Source organism: Anabas testudineus, chromosome 7, assembly GCF_900324465.2.
Source record: "Anabas testudineus chromosome 7, fAnaTes1.2, whole genome shotgun sequence".
NCBI lineage: Eukaryota > Metazoa > Chordata > Actinopteri > Anabantiformes > Anabantidae > Anabas > Anabas testudineus.
Window position 1 is genome coordinate 1,877,170 of NC_046616.1, and position 19,758 is coordinate 1,896,927.

The window sequence follows — 19,758 nt, forward strand, 5'->3', positions numbered from 1 at the left end:
TTAAAAATCCATCAAATCCATGTTATAAACCCACTTTATGCAGCGGGTCCTCTGGATTTGAGACAGTGCATCCATCCCACTCTCTCACCCTCAACCAGCTGCTGGAGAACTTCTGTGAACCTAACTAAGCCCAGAACAGTGGTGGTCAGCACCATGTGCCGGCTCCGGATGCTGTGTCTGCAGCAGCAGAACCTCAACAACAAAGATTGGCACAGGATGTTTCTGATTGGTAAATATAGTAGTTTGAACTGGTTAGTTTATGTTCATCATCTGGATTTCTCTGTGTGTGCTACCAGGACTGAAGAAGCTTCTTGGATGAGTAGTGAAATGTTTCAACCGAACAAGAAGGAAGTCCAGTTTCCCTGACTCAACTTCCAGATAACTTCACCTCGATGGTTGAGGATCTTCTCCGACTTAATGTGCTGTGATGCGGGGCCGCTCATACCTGAGCTGGAACATCATATACGTTTTCTTCCTCGTCCTCTTTAGATCAGAGAGGAGCTCAGTGCATCGAGGGAGGTTCCCCAGCAAACTGAGTCTATTTGAGGCTTAACTAAAACTGTTCCGTCACTTTTTCTTTCATTTCTATTTTGGTGTTTAACTCTTGGACTCTAGGTCTTGACCTTAACTACAAACCTGTCCAGACGTAAAACAATGACAAAAATATAAATAATAAATAAATATACTGCTGAGCGATGTCGCACGGTGAATTACAACTAAATAATTCATAAATGTGCACAGTCTTAGTCTTTGTGTGTTCTCTCAGTGTCCCGTGGGTCAGTTTGTGCCAACATTCACCATGAAGGGAGCATTTGAGCACTGGGCAGCAGCAGCTCTGTGCTCCTATAGACACTTAACAAATGTAAATCCAAAATATTTTCACAGACACACAATCAATTAACAGCAGCCTCGGGGGGGTCACAGCAAAATGTCACATAGTGTAGGATAAAGATGTTTTACAGTAGGTTTTAACTGGGTAAACGTTATGAATGAGTTTAAAAGATACATCTTTAACTTTGTTAGTTATCAGATAGTTAGTTAGTTAGTTAGTTAGTTAGTTAGTTAGTTAGTTAGTTAGTTAGTTAGTTAGTTAGTTAGTTAGTTAGTTAGTTAAAGTCTGGAACTTTCCCTTAGCAAATCATCCACAAAATGATTCCAGTATGAAACAGTGTTTGGTGTTTTGGTGAAGTCTCTTTGGCAAAAAGAGTTCTTATGGACTTATTGTTTCTAAAGGTGCGTAAAGAAAAACTGATTTAGGAGGATGCACAGGAGTACTTTTTACATATTACTGTCCTGTAAATATAGTATTATAGGTATTTACTTTCAATACATGCTTCAAGACAAGTATAAATGTACTTGTTCTAACTTTCATCTCACAATATTTGTTAAAAGTATAATTAAAGTGTAGAAAAAAGAGACTAATTCATGCTTTTAGACATGAGCTGAACTGCACAGGACGTCTTCATCAACTTTAACAGAGCAAACTTTATTCCAAAAAACTTTTCTTTCTGTACTAACATGACTTTTGGAGCTTAAAGGACAAAGCAGATTATACTGTAAATAAATGTGTCAGGGGAAAGTGGAAGAGAAAGAAATTTATATCATGCTTTTAATAACATTTAGTCATTTGACAGATGTGCAGTGAAATGTTTCACTATGAACAGTTTTCATAAAATGTTTCTAAACAGTAAACTTCTCTGAAGGTCCAAACTGAATCCCTGTTCACTCATAGTAGCTGGTTCATAGTTGAATATATGAGCATTTTAACCTGCATAGTAACAGAATCCAGGTCTTAACCCTTTAAAGCCCAGTCCAATAAATAGTAGCTACAACATCCTATATTTTTAAATGGAGTGTGTATTGCACACTTTGTTGAAAAAACATTTCAAGACATTTCAAAATGTAAGATTTTTAATGTTTAATGTTTGTTTTTTATGTTACATCAGAAGTTTATGCTAATTATTTAATCAAATGATTTTTGTGTATCAAATATGATACAATTGGCCTTATAGGGTTAATTCAGTCTTTGTTTGTGTGGAGCCCCGCTGCCTCAACCAAGGTTCTGGATGGATGCTTCACATGTGGACGTTGGAGAACAGTTCTCATAGACGACCAACTGAAAATGAATACAACAGTTAGTCAGAGAGGCCAGTGAGGAAATATCAACAACTAGTTAGCTGCATACATAGTTATTTTAAAAATGTCTGTGTCCAGTTTTTGTCTTAGTCTTAGTACAAACTGTTTAGTGATCCTGAAGAAGACACACATACAGTTCATACATATAAGCAGATATCAGCAGATAAGAGTTTCATTTAAGACTTAATGAAAGAAGATATAAAAGAGCTGAGGGAACTTTTGTTTCAAGATGTGTCGCACACAACAAAAAGAGTCTCTACCATAGACACGGTTCAGTATAAAAAAGACATTTAGGTGCACAAGGAAGAATCAGGCCTGGATATTTTTTAATATATAAAAGTGGCACATGGAAAAATACATAGAGAGAAAAGGTTTAATAATGTCAGTAAGTCACCTCCTTGTAGCTGCTCTCTGAGTTCCTGTTTCTCTTGATTCTGTACAGAAACAACAGGACAACAGCCAAAAGCACAGGAACCACAGACAGACATATCACCAGAGGTAAGAGGAACACTGGGTGGGAGACATCTGAGGAGACTCGGGAAGAAGAAAGAGAACATACATAAAAATCCATTTTCATAGAGGTAACAGAGAAAACTGTTACTGCTATTTCAAAACCTTTGACCTGATCAATCACGGTCAGACCTACATTTCACTGTCCTGTGTTTTCATCAAATGTGAAATAAGATATCACATGTAAACAACATCAACATGAGTCTTTAGCTGAGACTGTTGTTTGTAGTGAAGAATTAATGTTTGTAACTTCATGAACTGTTGGCTACCTGCAGCGTGGTCAGTGGTCTCAGGAAGGGTGGGAGAGGAACCTCCAGAACTGGATCTTAGACTGTGTGTTGTTGGTGTCAGTGTGGACAGAGATGAGACTGTTGAGGCTGGTTTGGAAGTGGCTGGAGCACAACACAACAACATCAACAATCAAAAACAACAACAATAATCAACAACAACAACAACAATCATCAACAACTCTAGGAGAGAGAAACAAGATGCTGGTGTAGTTCCTCCCTCCTCTCTGTTCCCCTCTGATGGTATCATCTGAGGTTTTCCTCTCCACTGTCTCCTGGTGCTGCTCAGTGGGGTTGTTGGTTTTCTATATAATTATGTATACAGTTATATTTTGTAAGGTCTTAAACCTTAAACCCAGTAAAATGCTTTGAGATGTGTCTGCTGTGATTTGGTGGATATACAAATAAAATTGAACTGAACTAAATTGTATATAAGATACAAACCAACATTAAGAAAAACAACTTTCTTGTTGCTCTAACTCACCGTTAATAACACCGACCTCAAACCTCTGGAAAGAAGCAGAAGACAAAGATTCACCCAAACCACACGTGTAGGGTCCTGAGTCTGATTTGATCAAAGCTGCTGTGGTCACACGTAGAAAAAAATTATTTGTGACAGATTCTTGTCCATATCTGATGCTGTATCTGCCGTTCTCTGCTTGCACATCAGTTGTTTCAATGAGAACGTTTCCTTCTTTACAATCGTTCTTACAGAAGAACTTTCTGCCTTTAGAGGAAGAGAAGTAGCACACTACAGTGACTTCTCCTCCTTCATCTCCTGTATGGATGTTGATTTCCTCCCCCTGTGCTGTTGAAAAGATAAAGAACGTGTTAATAATTAAACAGAATACACTGTCAAATGTATTAGGTTTCATGGTTTTGGTAGAAACTCACCATCAACAACTTTGACGTCAAAGATGCCGTACGAAGTCGAAACCTCAGATCTCCCCAAACCGAACCTGTATCGCCCTGAGTCAGACTTGGTCAAGTTTGCGATGGTCACATACAGAAATGCTTCTGCAGACGAGCTGCTTTTATATTCAATGCTGTATCTGCCACTCTGAGCTCTGTTCTCCTGTGTTTTAATGAGGACGTCTTCTTCACGTTTACATTCTCTCTTACAGAAGAACTTCATGCTTTCAGGGGATGAGAATTCCCATTGAATTTGGAAATCAGTCATTTCCCTTTTTTGAAAAACGGTGATGCTGGTGTTTCCACCCCAGAGCGCTGTAGAGAGCAAAGAAGGGGAACAGTTAGTAACAGACTCACTGTGAAACAAATTCATGACAGCTCATCACTTTCCAGGAGTTTGCAGCAGTTCTTCTTGTAAAATAATAGAATTTGCTCAATATCCTGTGATGAACAGGACAGATAGAGTTTATCACAAGATATCACTTTATTCTGTAATGAGACATTGCAACAGCATAATACAACTGAGACAAGAATGTGAGATGGTGGTATAATGGTGGTGTTATCAGGAAATCATCTGTGGTTTAATTAAATGAACACGCAAACACACACAGTGGTCAAACTAGCCTACAGCCTTAACACAATGTAAGGATCAATAAGCTAACGTAAAGTATATTGGACTTCATGTGTGTGAGTTTGCATGTTTCAGGTATTGTACTGGTCTGTCCAGTTTATTTCCTACAGGTTAGGGTTACCTAACCTGTTGCCTAACCCTAACCCTAACCCTAACCCTAACCCATTGAGGAGAGGTTTTATCGAAAAAGAGAAGACATCACTAATCTGTAAAAAACATTTTACTTAGAAATCTGAATAGTGGTGTAATGTGTACTATTTGGCTGTTCAAAAATGAGACGTGCTGCTGCATTTTGGACAACCCTGCTGTCCTAACCCAGCTGATAACCCTTTCAGCTTCAGTAGTCAAGCTGAGATATGACCAGTTCTGTTTGAGATCCACAATATCACAGAGATCTGAGGGTGTTAGTGTAAATCTGTTGAGGCAGGAAGGTCTAGACAGACACTACTAGTTATTAATATCAAAATACTAAAGTTTTCTAACTTCAGCACTTTACAGATGTCAGTGAAACAAAGCGATGACCACACAGTCTGGATGTTTTCAGTCAATCATTACTCAAAAAGACAAGACTTGAACTAAGTATAGTCAGACTTTATACCACTATTCCAGGAACAAGCATGTTGATGTTTGCTGACTGTTTTTTTACTAAATGTCTCAGTATATCTCAGAAATCCATGTAGACATATGTTTCTGGGTTTCTTCTGTTAACCTAGTGCCTTGCTGACTCCATGACACAAGTTCAGGATCTAAATATAATTTGTGTCCTTTTAGAATGTATCTCTGTATGTACATTATGATGTTTGCATGGCTCAGATTTAAGCTTTTGATTTACAATTTGTTTTTCAGATTGATAAAACAATTGGAGCAGTCCTCACCTGTGAAGAAGCAGAAGAGCACAACATAGCGGAGGCCCATTCTGAATTTGTTCCTGAGAAGAAGAGTTTTGAAGGAGAGAAAATGGATTTGGCTGCAACACAACTGCCACTGTCAGTTCACTCTTTATCCTATGAATCAGGAAGCTAAAACTGCTTTACAATTTCCTTCCTCTATCTCCCTAACTGTGCATGTGTACATGTGTTTGCAGCTTTAGATAGTGGGATGATATTTACTCTAATATCAGGTTTTTCATCATCAAACTGTTCTAAAACCAAATGAACACATCCACACCTAAGGGCAATTAAGAATCACAAATTATTATTCTTGTCTTTCATCTTTTCCCATCAGGGGTCGCCACAGTGAATCATCCTTTTCCACCTCACTCTATCATGAACATCTTCTACCCTAACACTAGCCAACCTCATGTCCTCTGTTATAACATCCATATATCTCCTCTTTGGTCGTCCTCTTGTCCTCCTGCCTGGCAGCTCCATCTCCAACATCCTTCTACCAATATACTCACTATCCCTCCTCTGCACATGTCCGAACCATCTCAGTCTGGCCTCTCTGACTTTGTTGCTAACTCAGGCAACGTGAGCCGTCCCTCTGATGTACTCGTTCCTTATTCTGTCTAACCTGGTCACTCCTAAGGAGAACCTCAACATCTTCATCTCTGCTACCTCCATCTCAGCCTCTTGTCTCTGTCTCACTGCTACCGTCTCTAACCCATAGAGCAGAGCTGGTCTCACCACTGTCTTGTACACCTTTCCTTTGAGTCTTGCTGACACTCTTCTGTCACACAACACTCCTGACACTTTCCTCCACCCGCTCCAACCTGCCTGCACTCTCCTCTTCACCTCTTTTCCACACTCCCCATCACACTGAACCGTTGACCCCAAGTACTTAAACTCCTGCACCTTCTTCACCTCAGCCCCCTGTAACCTAACGCTTCTACCTTGATCCCTCTCGTTCAGACACATGTATTCTGTCTTACTACGACTGACCTTCATGCCTCTTCTTTCCAGAGCAAACCTCCACCTCTCCAGCTGTTCCTCCACCTGCTCTCTACTCTCACTGCAAATCACAATGTCATCTGCAAACATCATTGTCCAGGGTGATTCCTGTCTGACCTCATCTGTCAGCCTGTCCATCAACATAGCAAACAAGAAGGGACTCAAAGCTGATCCTTGGTGTAGTCCCACCTCCACCTTGAACTCCTCTGTCTGACCTACAGCACATCTCACCACCGTCATACTTCTCTCATACATGTCCTGAACTACTCTGACGTACTTCTCTGCCACTCCAGACGACCTCATACAGTACCACAGCTCCTCCCTCGGCAACCTGTCATACGCCTTCTCTAAATCTACAAAGACACAATGCAGCTCCTTCTGACCATCTCTGTACTTTTCCATCAACATTCTCAAAGCAAAAATCAGTGGTGCTCTTATGGGGCATGAAACCATACTGCTGCTCACAAATCTCCACCTTCTTCCTAAGCCTGGCTTCCACTACTCTTTCCCACAGCTTCATTGTGTGGCTCATCAACTTTATTCCTCTGCAGTTGCTGCAGTTCTGTGTGTCACCCTTGTTCTTAAAGATCGGAACCAGAACGCTTCTCCCTTCCTAACTTCATCCTTTCCAATCTCTGCTACTTCCTGCTCCACAACATCCACATCTTCCTCCCTTCTTTCTCCCGTCATTTTCCTCATTCACCAGCTCCTCAAAATACTCCTTCCATCTTTTCTGCACACTCTCCTGGGTTGTTAGTACCTTTCCATCTCTGTCCTTAATCACCCTTATCTGTTACCTGTCACCTGTGAAAACCTGGAGCACATTACATTCACCAAAGAAAACAAATGGAGACTGTATCTCAGAATAGATACCATGACGATCTATTACATTTAGTATTAGAGAAGGTTCAGGATGAGCTGAATGGGATTAAATTACTATGTGTACATGTACCAGACAAAATTAATATTCTTAATTTAGGATTTTGGGTTTATGTTTCATTCATTCAGAGGATCTATTGACAAAATATTAAATGAACTCCTTTTGTCATGGTCTGTCCTGTGACAGAGTCAACACATATATAAATAAATAATAAAAAGGCTAAAAGAAAAGAAAGATTACGTCCCCACACAGGAACACAGAGCTGTGGTCAAACCCATGAAGCTCACCTGAGAGAGTCTGAGTGAGACAGTGTAGTTGGTGGGTGCAGTTACGGACATGAACAGATACAGCACTTCAAAAAAACCATTGAACTCCTCACAAAAGAATATTTATAACATCAGACCATGAAAATAATAATATGACCCCTTTAATAAAATATCTTAATTGTTTACAGTTGTTCAATTCTTTTGACAAGTGGGCAAAGGCTGCCCTCTATAGAAAAATGCACAAATACAGTCTGCTGCTACTTTTACTCTTTATTAATACAATAAAATTCCATCTGTAAAGTGAAATGTTTCTGACTGGCTGTTGAGCATGAACGAGCACAGGTTTCCCAGGAGCTGACTGGTTGCTGCCTTCACCTACAAATTTAAACATCTGCTCGGACCAGTTTCAGTGGGTTCAGTAACAAGTGTGGTAACAAGAGGATCAGAAGCCAGAGGATCAACATACAGGACGGCGTCAAAGTCAAACAGGATCATCAAGTTAACAGCAGGTTCTGCCTGTTCTTAGACAAACTGGACCTAATGCTGCACAGTACAGAGGCCCCTCATCAAATATGTCATTAATCATAGCCACAAATAAAGTTGGACTAATTACACTTCCACACAAAACAACAACTAATTTCTTACAAGCATTAAAAAAGTTAATAACTACCACACTTTGCTTTCCCATCCACACTTCTTCTACTACATATTCCATATGAGATCCACTTCCCACTCTACACAGAACCCTCTTTTTACAAAGAATTCATTCAGTCGCTCACCCGGTCTCTGTTGGCTCTGGCTTTGGCCTGGACCTGAACTGAAGACATCTCTGGACTGTGTATTTTGTGTTTTTGTGTGTTTTCTTGACCTGTAGATTCTACAGTGCAGAGGCTGTTGCCTTGTTATAGTTTCTCTCAATTAAAAGGGGTGAAGAACACAGGAGCTGTTTCAGGATTTAAATCTGTTTAAACTGTTGCAGGTTGCGGAACAGAAATCTCATCTGAAGTCCAAAGAGAAATGATGTTCAGACACCACAGCTATTCTGAACTAGTATATGAGCATGTTAACCTGCATAATGACAGAATCCAGGTCTGAGCTCAGATGGGATCACTTGTGTCGTGTGTGTTTCTGTGTAAAGCAGCTTTAGTCTTGACTCTTGCTGGCAGGACTGAGGTTCTGGTAGATGGATTCTTCATGTGTGGACACTGGAGGACAGTTCTCATAGACGACAAACTGAAAATTAATACAACAGTTGATCAGCCAGGCCAGTTGTGTGTTTACATCAAATTATAGTTTCTCTTCAGTGTCGTAATTCTTTCCACATTGTTCCCGCTTAAAAAACATTTACATCTTAAATTGATTTCTGTTAGGAAAGAGGTGGATTTTGCTGTTGATGGAGATGGAGAAAAATCACTCAGCTTCTATGATTTCTGCTGCTGCTTCTTTCACTTCCCGTGTTCCAATTTCTTCTGTTAGCTGAGGTTAGTTTCGTTTCTTTTCTTTCTCACTCACTTTGGGTGTGTTAGTTCACAGCTCTTCCCATAAAATGATCTTGAGTATCAGGTTTGAGTTTATTCAGTAAGCTCTGACTCATTGTTCCGAGTCAAGTCAATGACCCGAAGTTTTGTCTTTGTCTTCTGTCCATGGTGAGTTAGTCTATTTTCCTGTTTTTACAGTTATACCCTTTCACTAACGTACTGTCTATATGATAAGTACATTGATGTTGATGTAAGATGAGAAGACGTCCTGTCATTGAGATCATCTTTGTGCTTTAAGTGACATTACTGAAGTTCAAATCTTTCTCCTATTAAAAATGTCTGGAGCCTCCTGAAGAGGACAATCAGACAGCAGAAACCGTGGACGGCTGAGCAGCAGAAGCAACTGTATCAAGCAAGAACGGGTAAAAATCCAATCCAATCCAATCCAATTCAATCCAATCCAATCCAATCCAATCCAATTCAATTCAATCCAATCCAATTCAATTCAATCCAATTCAATTCAATCCAATCCAATTCAATTCAATCCAATCCAATTCAATTCAATCCAATCCAATTCAATTCAATCCAATTCAATTCAATCCAATCCAATCCAATCCAATCCAATCCAATCCAATCCAATCCAATCCAATCCAATCCAATGGGATATGCTTGAAAAACCTCCAAACTCTTTACCCTGTCGTTAAAGGTGAGTCCTGACAACCTTCAATGGAGCCTCAAAAATGATTTGACCAAACTAGTTTGCGTTGCTAGGATTCATTAAATTCAACTGCTTCTCATGTGTTAGATGTTTATGAGTCATCGAGGCTCCGACAAAGAGACATATCCTCTTTAACTTTCTCCGGAAGTTTAATTTTAAGTGTTCCCATGTGGAGATTAGCACAAAGTATCTTGACACCTGTGTGTAGATGTAAGTGCATCATCCTCATTCAGGGGCACAAATAAACCAAAAGTGTTATATATACTATACCAGGAAAAGTCAGTGTAAAACAAACACACACATGTGCTGCACCTGTTGCACTTAGAGGAACCCAGTGGTAAAAATATGGGAAAGTTGTAGAACAAGAAACTAAACTAAGGAAACGACACGTTTCGTATGTAAACAGCTGCTTTTACACAGAAAAATGTTTGTACATTTCAGAGATGAGTCATTTTATTTGAGTTTCAGGAATCACAGGGTGCTCAACAGCAAACTGTTGAATTCTGGTTCCAGCATGTTTCAGTACAACTGCGCCTCCCTGTGGTGGAAATGACAGCCTGGACTCACAGAGAGCGCTCATGTAGTGTTTGAGGTCTTTCTTTTGCTTCTGTGTTCAAGAATAAACTATGACTGTAAAGTCAGCATATTAAGCTTTTTGCTTGTAATTCAATTTTATGTTACACAAAAAAAAGAGTAATAAATACAAACTGACTAAAGTATGAGATGAGAGTAATGTAATGTAAATCTGCAATATAACCTGTTGCATGTTTAATACTTTCCCTTTTTTATAGACAGTATTCAAGTTTATTTTGCTTGATTTGATTTTGTAATTTAAAAATCCATCAAATCCATGTTATAAACCCACTTTATGCAGCGGGTCCTCTGGATTTGAGACAGTGCATCCATCCCACTCTCTCACCCTCAACCAGCTGCTGGAGAACTTCTGTGAACCTAACTAAGCCCAGAACAGTGGTGGTCAGCACCATGTGCCGGCTCCGGATGCTGTGTCTGCAGCAGCAGAACCTCAACAACAAAGATTGGCACAGGATGTTTCTGATTGGTAAATATAGTAGTTTGAACTGGTTAGTTTATGTTCATCATCTGGATTTCTCTGTGTGTGCTACCAGGACTGAAGAAGCTTCTTGGATGAGTAGTGAAATGTTTCAACCGAACAAGAAGGAAGTCCAGTTTCCCTGACTCAACTTCCAGATAACTTCACCTCGATGGTTGAGGATCTTCTCCGACTTAATGTGCTGTGATGCGGGGCCGCTCATACCTGAGCTGGAACATCATATACGTTTTCTTCCTCGTCCTCTTTAGATCAGAGAGGAGCTCAGTGCATCGAGGGAGGTTCCCCAGCAAACTGAGTCTCTTTGAGGTTAACTAAAACTGTTCCGTCACTTTTTCTTTCATTTCTATTTTGGTGTTTAACTCTTGGACTCTAGGTCTTGACCTTAACTACAAACCTGTCCAGACGTAAAACAATGACAAAAATATAAATAATAAATAAATATACTGCTGAGCGATGTCGCACGGTGAATTACAACTAAATAATTCATAAATGTGCACAGTCTTAGTCTTTGTGTGTTCTCTCAGTGTCCCGTGGGTCAGTTTGTGCCAACATTCACCATGAAGGGAGCATATGAGCACTGGGCAGCAGCAGCTCTGTGCTCCTATAGACACTTAACAAATGTAAATCCAAAATATTTTCACAGACACACAATCAATTAACAGCAGCCTCGGGGGGGTCACAGCAAAATGTCACATAGTGTAGGATAAAGATGTTTTACAGTAGGTTTTAACTGGGTAAACGTTATGAATGAGTTTAAAAGATACATCTTTAACTTAGTTAGTTATCAGATAGTTAGTTAGTTAGTTAGTTAGTTAGTTAGTTAGTTAGTTAGTTAGTTAGTTAGTTAGTTAGTTATCAGATAGTTAGTTAGTTAGTTAGTTAGTTAGTTAGTTAGTTAGTTAGTTAGTTAGTTAGTTAGTTAGTTAGTTAGTTAGTTAGTTAAAGTCTGGAACTTTCCCTTAGCAAATCATCCACAAAATGATTCCAGTATGAAACAGTGTTTGGTGTTTTGGTGAAGTCTCTTTGGCAAAAAGAGTTCTTATGGACTTATTGTTTCTAAAGGTGCGTAAAGAAAAACTGATTTAGGAGGATGCACAGGAGTACTTTTTACATATTACTGTCCTGTAAATATAGTATTATAGGTATTTACTTTCAATACATGCTTCAAGACAAGTATAAATGTACTTGTTCTAACTTTCACCTCACAATATTTGTTAAAAGTATAATTAAAGTGTAGAAAAAAGAGACTAATTCATGCTTTTAGACATGAGCTGAACTGCACAGGACGTCTTCATCAACTTTAACAGAGCAAACTTTATTCCAAAAAACTTTTCTTTCTGTACTAACATGACTTTTGGAGCTTAAAGGACAAAGCAGATTATACTGTAAATAAATGTGTCAGGGGAAAGTGGAAGAGAAAGAAATTTATATCATGCTTTTAATAACATTTAGTCATTTGACAGATGTGCAGTGAAATGTTTCACTATGAACAGTTTTCATAAAATGTTTCTAAACAGTAAACTTCTCTGAAGGTCCAAACTGAATCCCTGTTCACTCATAGTAGCTGGTTCATAGTTGAATATATGAGCATTTTAACCTGCATAGTAACAGAATCCAGGTCTTAACCCTTTAAAGCCCAGTCCAATAAATAGTAGCTACAACATCCTATATTTTTAAATGGAGTGTGTATTGCACACTTTGTTGAAAAAACATTTCAAGACATTTCAAAATGTAAGATTTTTCATGTTTAATGTTTGTTTTTTATGTTACATCAGAAGTTTATGCTAATTATGTAATCAAAAGATTTTTGTGTATCAAATATGATACAATTGGCCTTATAGGGTTAATTCAGTCTTTGTTTGTGTGGAGCCCCGCTGCCTCAACCAAGGTTCTGGATGGATGCTTCACATGTGGACGTTGGAGAACAGTTCTCATAGACGACCAACTGAAAATGAATACAACAGTTAGTCAGAGAGGCCAGTGAGGAAATATCAACAACTAGTTAGCTGCATACATAGTTATTTTAAAAATGTCTGTGTCCAGTTTTTGTCTTAGTCTTAGTACAAACTGTTTAGTGATCCTGAAGAAGACACACATACAGTTCATACATATAAGCAGATATCAGCAGATAAGAGTTTCATTTAAGACTTAATGAAAGAAGATATAAAAGAGCTGAGGGAACTTTTGTTTCAAGATGTGTCGCACACAACAAAAAGAGTCTCTACCATAGACACGGTTCAGTATAAAAAAGACACTTAGGTGCACAAGGAAGAATCAGGCCTGGATATTTTTTAATATATAAAAGTGGCACATGGCAAAATACATAGAGAGAAAAGGTTTAATAATGTCAGTAAGTCACCTCCTTGTAGCTGCTCTCTGAGTTCCTGTTTCTCTTGATTCTGTACAGAAACAACAGGACAACAGCCAAAAGCACAGGAACCACAGACAGACATATCACCAGAGGTAAGAGGAACACTGGGTGGGAGACATCTGAGGAGACTCGGGAAGAAGAAAGAGAACATACATAAAAATCCATTTTCATAGAGGTAACAGAGAAAACTGTTACTGCTATTTCAAAACCTTTGACCTGATCAAACACGGTCAGACCTACATTTCACTGTCCTGTGCTTTCATCAAATGTGAAATAAGATATCACATGTAAACAACATCAACATGAGTCTTTAGCTGAGACTGTTGTTTGTAGTGAAGAATTAATGTTTGTAACTTCATGAACTGTTGGCTACCTGCAGCGTGGTCAGTGGTCTCAGGAAGGGTGGGAGAGGAACCTCCAGAACTGGATCTTAGACTGTGTGTTGTTGGTGTCAGTGTGGACAGAGATGAGACTGTTGAGGCTGGTTTGGAAGTGGCTGGAGCACAACACAACAACATCAACAATCAAAAACAACAACAATAATCAACAACAACAACAACAATCATCAACAACTCTAGGAGAGAGAAACAAGATGCTGGTGTAGTTCCTCCCTCCTCTCTGTTCCCCTCTGATGGTATCATCTGAGGTTTTCCTCTCCACTGTCTCCTGGTGCTGCTCAGTGGGGTTGTTGGTTTTCTATATAATTATGTATACAGTTATATTTTGTAAGGTCTTAAACCTTAAACCCAGTAAAATGCTTTGAGATGTGTCTGCTGTGATTTGGTGGATATACAAATAAAATTGAACTGAACTAAATTGTATATAAGATACAAACCAACATTAAGAAAAACAACTTTCTTGTTGCTCTAACTCACCGTTAATAACACCGACCTCAAACCTCTGGAAAGAAGCAGAAGACAAAGATTCACCCAAACCACACGTGTAGGGTCCTGAGTCTGATTTGATCAAAGCTGCTGTGGTCACACGTAGAAAAAAATTATTTGTGACAGATTCTTGTCCATATCTGATGCTGTATCTGCCGTTCTCTGCTTGCACATCAGTTGTTTCAATGAGAACGTTTCCTTCTTTACAATCGTTCTTACAGAAGAACTTTCTGCCTTTAGAGGAAGAGAAGTAGCACACTACAGTGACTTCTCCTCCTTCATCTCCTGTATGGATGTTGATTTCCTCCCCCTGTGCTGTTGAAAAGATAAAGAACGTGTTAATAATTAAACAGAATACACTGTCAAATGTATTAGGTTTCATGGTTTTGGTAGAAACTCACCATCAACAACTTTGACGTCAAAGATGCCGTACGAAGTCGAAACCTCAGATCTCCCCAAACCGAACCTGTATCGCCCTGAGTCAGACTTGGTCAAGTTTGCGATGGTCACATACAGAAATGCTTCTGCAGACGAGCTGCTTTTATATTCAATGCTGTATCTGCCACTCTGAGCTCTGTTCTCCTGTGTTTTAATGAGGACGTCTTCTTCACGTTTACATTCTCTCTTACAGAAGAACTTCATGCTTTCAGGGGATGAGAATTCCCATTGAATTTGGAAATCAGTCATTTCTCTTTTTTGAAAAACGGTGATGCTGGTGTTTCCACCCCAGAGCGCTGTAGAGAGCAAAGAAGGGGAACAGTTAGTAACAGACTCACTGTGAAACAAATTAATGACAGCTCATCACTTTCCAGGAGTTTGCAGCAGTTCTTCTTGTAAAATAATAGAATTTGCTCAATATCCTGTGATGAACAGGACAGATAGAGTTTATCACAAGATATCACTTTATTCTGTAATGAGACATTGCAACAGCATAATACAACTGAGACAATAATGTGAGATGGTGGTATAATGGTGGTGTTATCAGGAAATCATCTGTGGTTTGATTAAATGAACACACAAACACACACAGTGGTCAAACTAGCCTACAGCCTTAACACAATGTAAGGATCAATAAGCTAACGTAAAGTATATTGGACTTCATGTGTGTGAGTTTGCATGTGTCAGGTATTGTACTGGTCTGTCCAGTTTATTTCCTACAGGTTAGGGTTACCTAACCTGTTGCCTAACCCTAACCCTAACCCTAACCCATTGAGGAGAGGTTTTATCGAAAAAGAGAAGACATCACTAATCTGTAAAAAACATTTTACTTAGAAATCTGAATAGTGGTGTAATGTGTACTATTTGGCTGTTCAAAAATGAGACGTGCTGCTGCATTTTGGACAACCCTGCTGTCCTAACCCAGCTGATAACCCTTTCAGCTTCAGTAGTCAAGCTGAGATATGACCAGTTCTGTTTGAGATCCACAATATCACAGAGATCTGAGGGTGTTAGTGTAAATCTGTTGAGGCAGGAAGGTCTAGACAGACACTACTAGTTATTAATATCAAAATACTAAAGTTTTCTAACTTCAGCACTTTACAGATGTCAGTGAAACAAAGCGATGACCACACAGTCTGGATGTTTTCAGTCAATCATTACTCAAAAAGACAAGACTTGAACTAAGTATAGTCAGACTTTATACCACTATTCCAGGAACAAGCATGTTGATGTTTGCTGACTGTTTTTTTACTAAATGTCTCAGTATATCTCAGAAATCCATGTAGACATATGTTTCTGGGTTTCTTCTGTTAACCTAGTGCCTTGCTGACTCCATGACACAAGTTCAGGATCTAAATATAATTTGTGTCCTTTTAGAATGTATCTCTGTATTTACATTATAATGTTTGCATGGCTCAGATTTGAGCTTTTGATTTACAATTTGTTTTTCAGATTGATAAAACAATTGGAGCAGTCCTCACCTGTGAAGAAGCAGAAGAGCACAACATAGCGGAGGCCCATTCTGAATTTGTTCCTGAGAAGAAGAGTTTTGAAGGAGAGAAAATGGATTTGGCTGCAACACAACTGCCACTGTCAGTTCACTCTTTATCCTATGAATCAGGAAGCTAAAACTGCTTTACAATTTCCTTCCTCTATCTCCCTAACTGTGCATGTGTACATGTGTTTGCAGCTTTAGATAGTGGGATGAGGATCAGGTTTTTCATCATCAAACTGTTCTAAAACCAAATGAACACATCCACACCTAAGGGCAATTAAGAATCACAAATTATTATTCTTCTCTTTCATCTTTTCCCATCAGGGGTCGCCACAGCGAATCATCCTTTTCCACCTCACTCTATCATGAACATCTTCTACCCTAACACTAGCCAACCTCATGTCCTCTGTTAAGACATCCATATATCTCCTCTTTGGTCGTCCTCTTGTCCTCCTGCCTGGCAGCTCCATCTCCAACATCCTTCTACCAATATACTCACTATCCCTCCTCTGAACATGTCCAAACCATCTCAGTCTGACCTCTCTGACTTTGTCGCTAACACAGACAACGTGAGCCGTCCCTCTGATGTACTTGTTCCTTATTCTGTCTAACCTGGTCACTCCTAAGGAGAACCTCAACATCCTCATCTCTGCTACCTCCATCTCAGCCTCTTGTCTCTTTCTCACTGCTACCGTCTCTAACCCATAGAGCAGAGCTGGTCTCACCACTGTCTTGTACACCTTTCCTTTGAGTCTTGCTGACACTCTTCTGTCACGCAACACTCCTGACACTTTCCTCCACCCGCTCCAACCTGCCTGCACTCGCCTCTTCACCTCTTTTCCACACTCCCCATCACACTGAACTGTTGACCCCAAGTACTTAAACTCCTGCACCTTCTTCACCTCAGCCCCCTGTAACCTAACACTTCTACCTTGATCCCTCTCGTTCAGACACATGTATTCTGTCTTACTACGACTGACCTTCATGCCTCTTCTTTCCAGAGCAAACCTCCACCTTTCCAGCTGTTCCTCCACCTGCTCTCTACTCTCACTGCAAATCACAATGTCATCCGCAAACATCATTGTCCAGGGAGATTCCTGTCTGACCTCATCTGTCAGCCTGTCCATCAACATAGCAAACAAGAAGGGACTCAAAGCTGATCCTTGGTGTAGTCCCACCTCCACCTTGAACTCATCTGTCTGACCTACAGCACATCTCACCACCGTCATACTTCTCTCATACATGTCCTGAACTAGTCTGACGTACTTCTCTGCCACTCCCGACGACCTCATACAGTACCACAGCTCCTCCCTCGGCACCCTGTCATACGCCTTCTCTAAATCTACAAACACACAATGCAGCTCCTTCTGACCATCTCTGTACTTTTCCATCAACATTCTCAAAGCAAAAATGGCATCAGTGGTGCTCTTACGGGGCATGAAACCATACTGCTGCTCACAAATCTCCACCTTCTTCCTAAGCCTGGCTTCCACTACTCTTTCCCACAGCTTCATTGTGTGGCTCATCAACTTTATTCCTCTGCAGTTGCTGCAGTTCTGTGTGTCACCCTTGTTCTTAAAGATCGGAACCAGAACGCTTCTCCCTTCCTAACCTCATCCTTTCCAATCTCTGCTATTTCCTGCTCCACAACATCCACATCTTCCTCCCTTCTTTCTCCCGTCATTTTCCTCATTCACCAGCTCCTCAAAATACTCCTTCCATCTTTTCTGCACACTCTCGTGGGTTGTTAGCCCCTTTCCATCTCTGTCCTTAATCACCCTTATCTGTTACCTGTCACCTGTGAAAACCTGGAGCACATTACATTCACCAAAGAAAAAAAATGGAGACTGTATCTCAGAATAGATACCATGACGATCTATTACATTTAGTATTAGAGAAGGTTCAGGATGAGCTGACTGGGATTAAATTACTATGTGTACATGTACCAGACAAAATTAATATTCTTAATTTAGGATTTTGGGTTTATGTTTCATTCATTCAGAGGATCTATTGACAAAATATTAAATGAACTCCTTTTGTCATGGTCTGTCCTGTGACAGAGTCAACACATATATAAATAAATAATAAAAAGGCTAAAAGAAAAGAAAGATTACGTCCCCACACAGGAACACAGAGCTGTGATCAAACCCATGAAGCTCACCTGAGAGAGTCTGAGTGAGACGGTGTAGTTGGTGGGTGCAGTTAAGGACATGAACAGATACAGCACTTCAAAAAAACCATTGAACTCCTCACAAAAGAATATTTATAACATCAGACCATGAAAATAATAATATGACCCCTTTAATAAAATATCTTAATTGTTTACAGTTGTTCAATTCCTTTGACAAGTGGGCAAAGGCTGCCCTCTATAGAAAAATGCACAAATACAGTATGCTGCTACTTTTACTCTTTATTAATACAATAAAATTCCATCTGTAAAGTGAAATGTTTCTGACTGGCTGTTGAGCATGAACGAGCACAGGTTTCCCAGGAGCTGACTGGTTGCAGCCTTCACCTACAAATTTAAACATCTGCTCGGACCAGTTTCAGTGGGTTCAGTAACAAGTGTGGTAACAAGAGGATCAGAAGCCAGAGGATCAACATACAGGACGGCGTCAAAGTCAAACAGGATCATCAAGTTAACAGCAGGTTCTGCCTGTTCTTAGACAAACTGGACCTAATGCTGCACAGTACAGAGGCCCCTCATCAAATATGTCATTAATCATAGCCACAAATAAAGTTGGACTAATTACACTTCCACACAAAACAACAACTAATTTCTTACAAGCATTAAAACAGTTTATAACTACCACACTTTGCTTTCCCATCCACACTTCTTCTACTACATATTCCATATGAGATCCACTTCCCACTCTACACAGAACCCTCTTTTTACAAAGAATTCATTCAGTCGCTCACCCGGTCTCTGTTGGCTCTGGCTTTGGCCTGGACCTGAACTGAAGACATCTCTGGACTGTGTATTTTGTGTTTTTGTGTGTTTTCTTGACCTGTAGATTCTACAGTGCAGAGGCTGTTGCCTTGTTATAGTTTCTCTCAATTAAAAGGGGTGAAGAACACAGGAGCTGTTTCAGGATTTAAATCTGTTTAAACTGTTGCAGGTTGCGGAACAGAAATCTCATCTGAAGTCCAAAGAGAAATGATGTTCAGACACCACAGCTATTCTGAACTAGTATATGAGCATGTTAACCTGCATAATGACAGAATCCAGGTCTGAGCTCAGATGGGATCACTTGTGTCGTGTGTGTTTCTGTGTAAAGCAGCTTTAGTCTTGACTCTTGCTGGCAGGACTGAGGTTCTGGTAGATGGATTCTTCACATGTGGACACTGGAGGACAGTTCTCATAGACGACAAACTAAAGTAACTAAAGTATGAGATGAGAGTAATGTAATGTAAATCTGCAATATAACCTGTTGCATGTTTAATACTTTCCCTTTTTTATAGACAGTATTCAAGTTTATTTTGCTTGATTTGATTTTGTAATTTAAAAATCCATCAAATCCATGTTATAAACCCACTTTATGCAGCGGGTCCTCTGGATTTGAGACAGTGCATCCATCCCACTCTCACTCTGTTCTCTCTCTCTCTCTGTTCACTCATAGTAGCTGGTTCATAGTTGAATATATGAGCATTTTAACCTGCATAGTAACAGAATCCAGGTCTTAACCCTTTAAAGCCCAGTCCAATAAATAGTAGCTACAACATCCTATATTTTTAAATGGAGTGTGTATTGCACACTTTGTTGAAAAAACATTTCAAGACATTTCAAAATG

At 39.6% G+C, this 19,758-nt stretch overlaps 2 protein-coding genes across 6 annotated transcripts; both read right to left on the reverse strand.

Moving 5' to 3' along the window:
- Window positions 1–1,980: 1,980 nt before the first annotated feature.
- Window positions 1,981–5,598, reverse strand: LOC113167510. Of its 3 annotated transcripts, XM_026368193.1 has the most exons (7): window positions 5,352–5,595; window positions 3,828–4,160; window positions 3,646–3,741; window positions 3,418–3,516; window positions 2,916–3,038; window positions 2,531–2,670; window positions 1,981–2,116 (listed from the first exon to the last, which is right to left on the reverse strand). In XM_026368193.1, the coding sequence occupies exons 1-7, from the start codon at window positions 5,389–5,391 to the stop codon at window positions 2,051–2,053; spliced, it is 897 nt and encodes a 298-aa protein (XP_026223978.1). In that variant the 5' UTR covers window positions 5,392–5,595; the 3' UTR covers window positions 1,981–2,050. The 3 variants fall into 3 exon arrangements, with proteins under 3 accessions (XP_026223978.1, XP_026223977.1, XP_026223976.1); XM_026368192.1 differs by having other exon boundaries at window positions 2,531–2,661; window positions 3,418–3,741; window positions 5,352–5,598; XM_026368191.1 differs by having other exon boundaries at window positions 3,418–3,741; window positions 5,352–5,594.
- Window positions 5,599–12,511: 6,913 nt separating this feature from the next.
- On the reverse strand, window positions 12,512–16,115 carry LOC113167512. Of its 3 annotated transcripts, XM_026368196.1 has the most exons (7): window positions 15,954–16,115; window positions 14,436–14,768; window positions 14,254–14,349; window positions 14,026–14,124; window positions 13,524–13,646; window positions 13,139–13,278; window positions 12,512–12,724 (listed from the first exon to the last, which is right to left on the reverse strand). In XM_026368196.1, exons 1-7 carry the CDS (start codon window positions 15,991–15,993, stop codon window positions 12,659–12,661), a joined length of 897 nt encoding a protein of 298 aa, XP_026223981.1. In that variant the 5' UTR covers window positions 15,994–16,115; the 3' UTR covers window positions 12,512–12,658. The 3 variants fall into 3 exon arrangements, with proteins under 3 accessions (XP_026223981.1, XP_026223980.1, XP_026223979.1); XM_026368195.1 differs by having other exon boundaries at window positions 13,139–13,269; window positions 14,026–14,349; XM_026368194.1 differs by having other exon boundaries at window positions 14,026–14,349.
- Between the last annotated feature and the right edge of the window lie 3,643 nt (window positions 16,116–19,758).

What these genes read in the sequence shown, in the direction of transcription:
- LOC113167510 (XM_026368191.1), bottom strand. Translation starts at nt 5,391, where the DNA reads ATGGGCCTCCGCTATGTTGTGCTCTTCTGCTTCTTCACAG. An exon ending in GCTCTTCTGCTTCTTCACAG is followed by an intron (nt 4,161 to 5,351) that starts GTGAGGACTGCT and finishes TGCTCTCTACAG; the next exon opens with CGCTCTGGGGTGGAAACACC. An exon ending in TGAGGTCGGTGTTATTAACG is followed by an intron (nt 3,039 to 3,417) that starts GTGAGTTAGAGC and finishes GTTGTGCTCCAG; the next exon opens with CCACTTCCAAACCAGCCTCA.
- LOC113167512 (XM_026368194.1), bottom strand. Translation starts at nt 15,993, where the DNA reads ATGGGCCTCCGCTATGTTGTGCTCTTCTGCTTCTTCACAG. An exon ending in TGACGTCAAAGTTGTTGATG is followed by an intron (nt 14,350 to 14,435) that starts GTGAGTTTCTAC and finishes TCTTTTCAACAG; the next exon opens with CACAGGGGGAGGAAATCAAC. An exon ending in CAGAGAGCAGCTACAAGGAG is followed by an intron (nt 12,725 to 13,138) that starts GTGACTTACTGA and finishes ATTCATTTTCAG; the next exon opens with TTGGTCGTCTATGAGAACTG.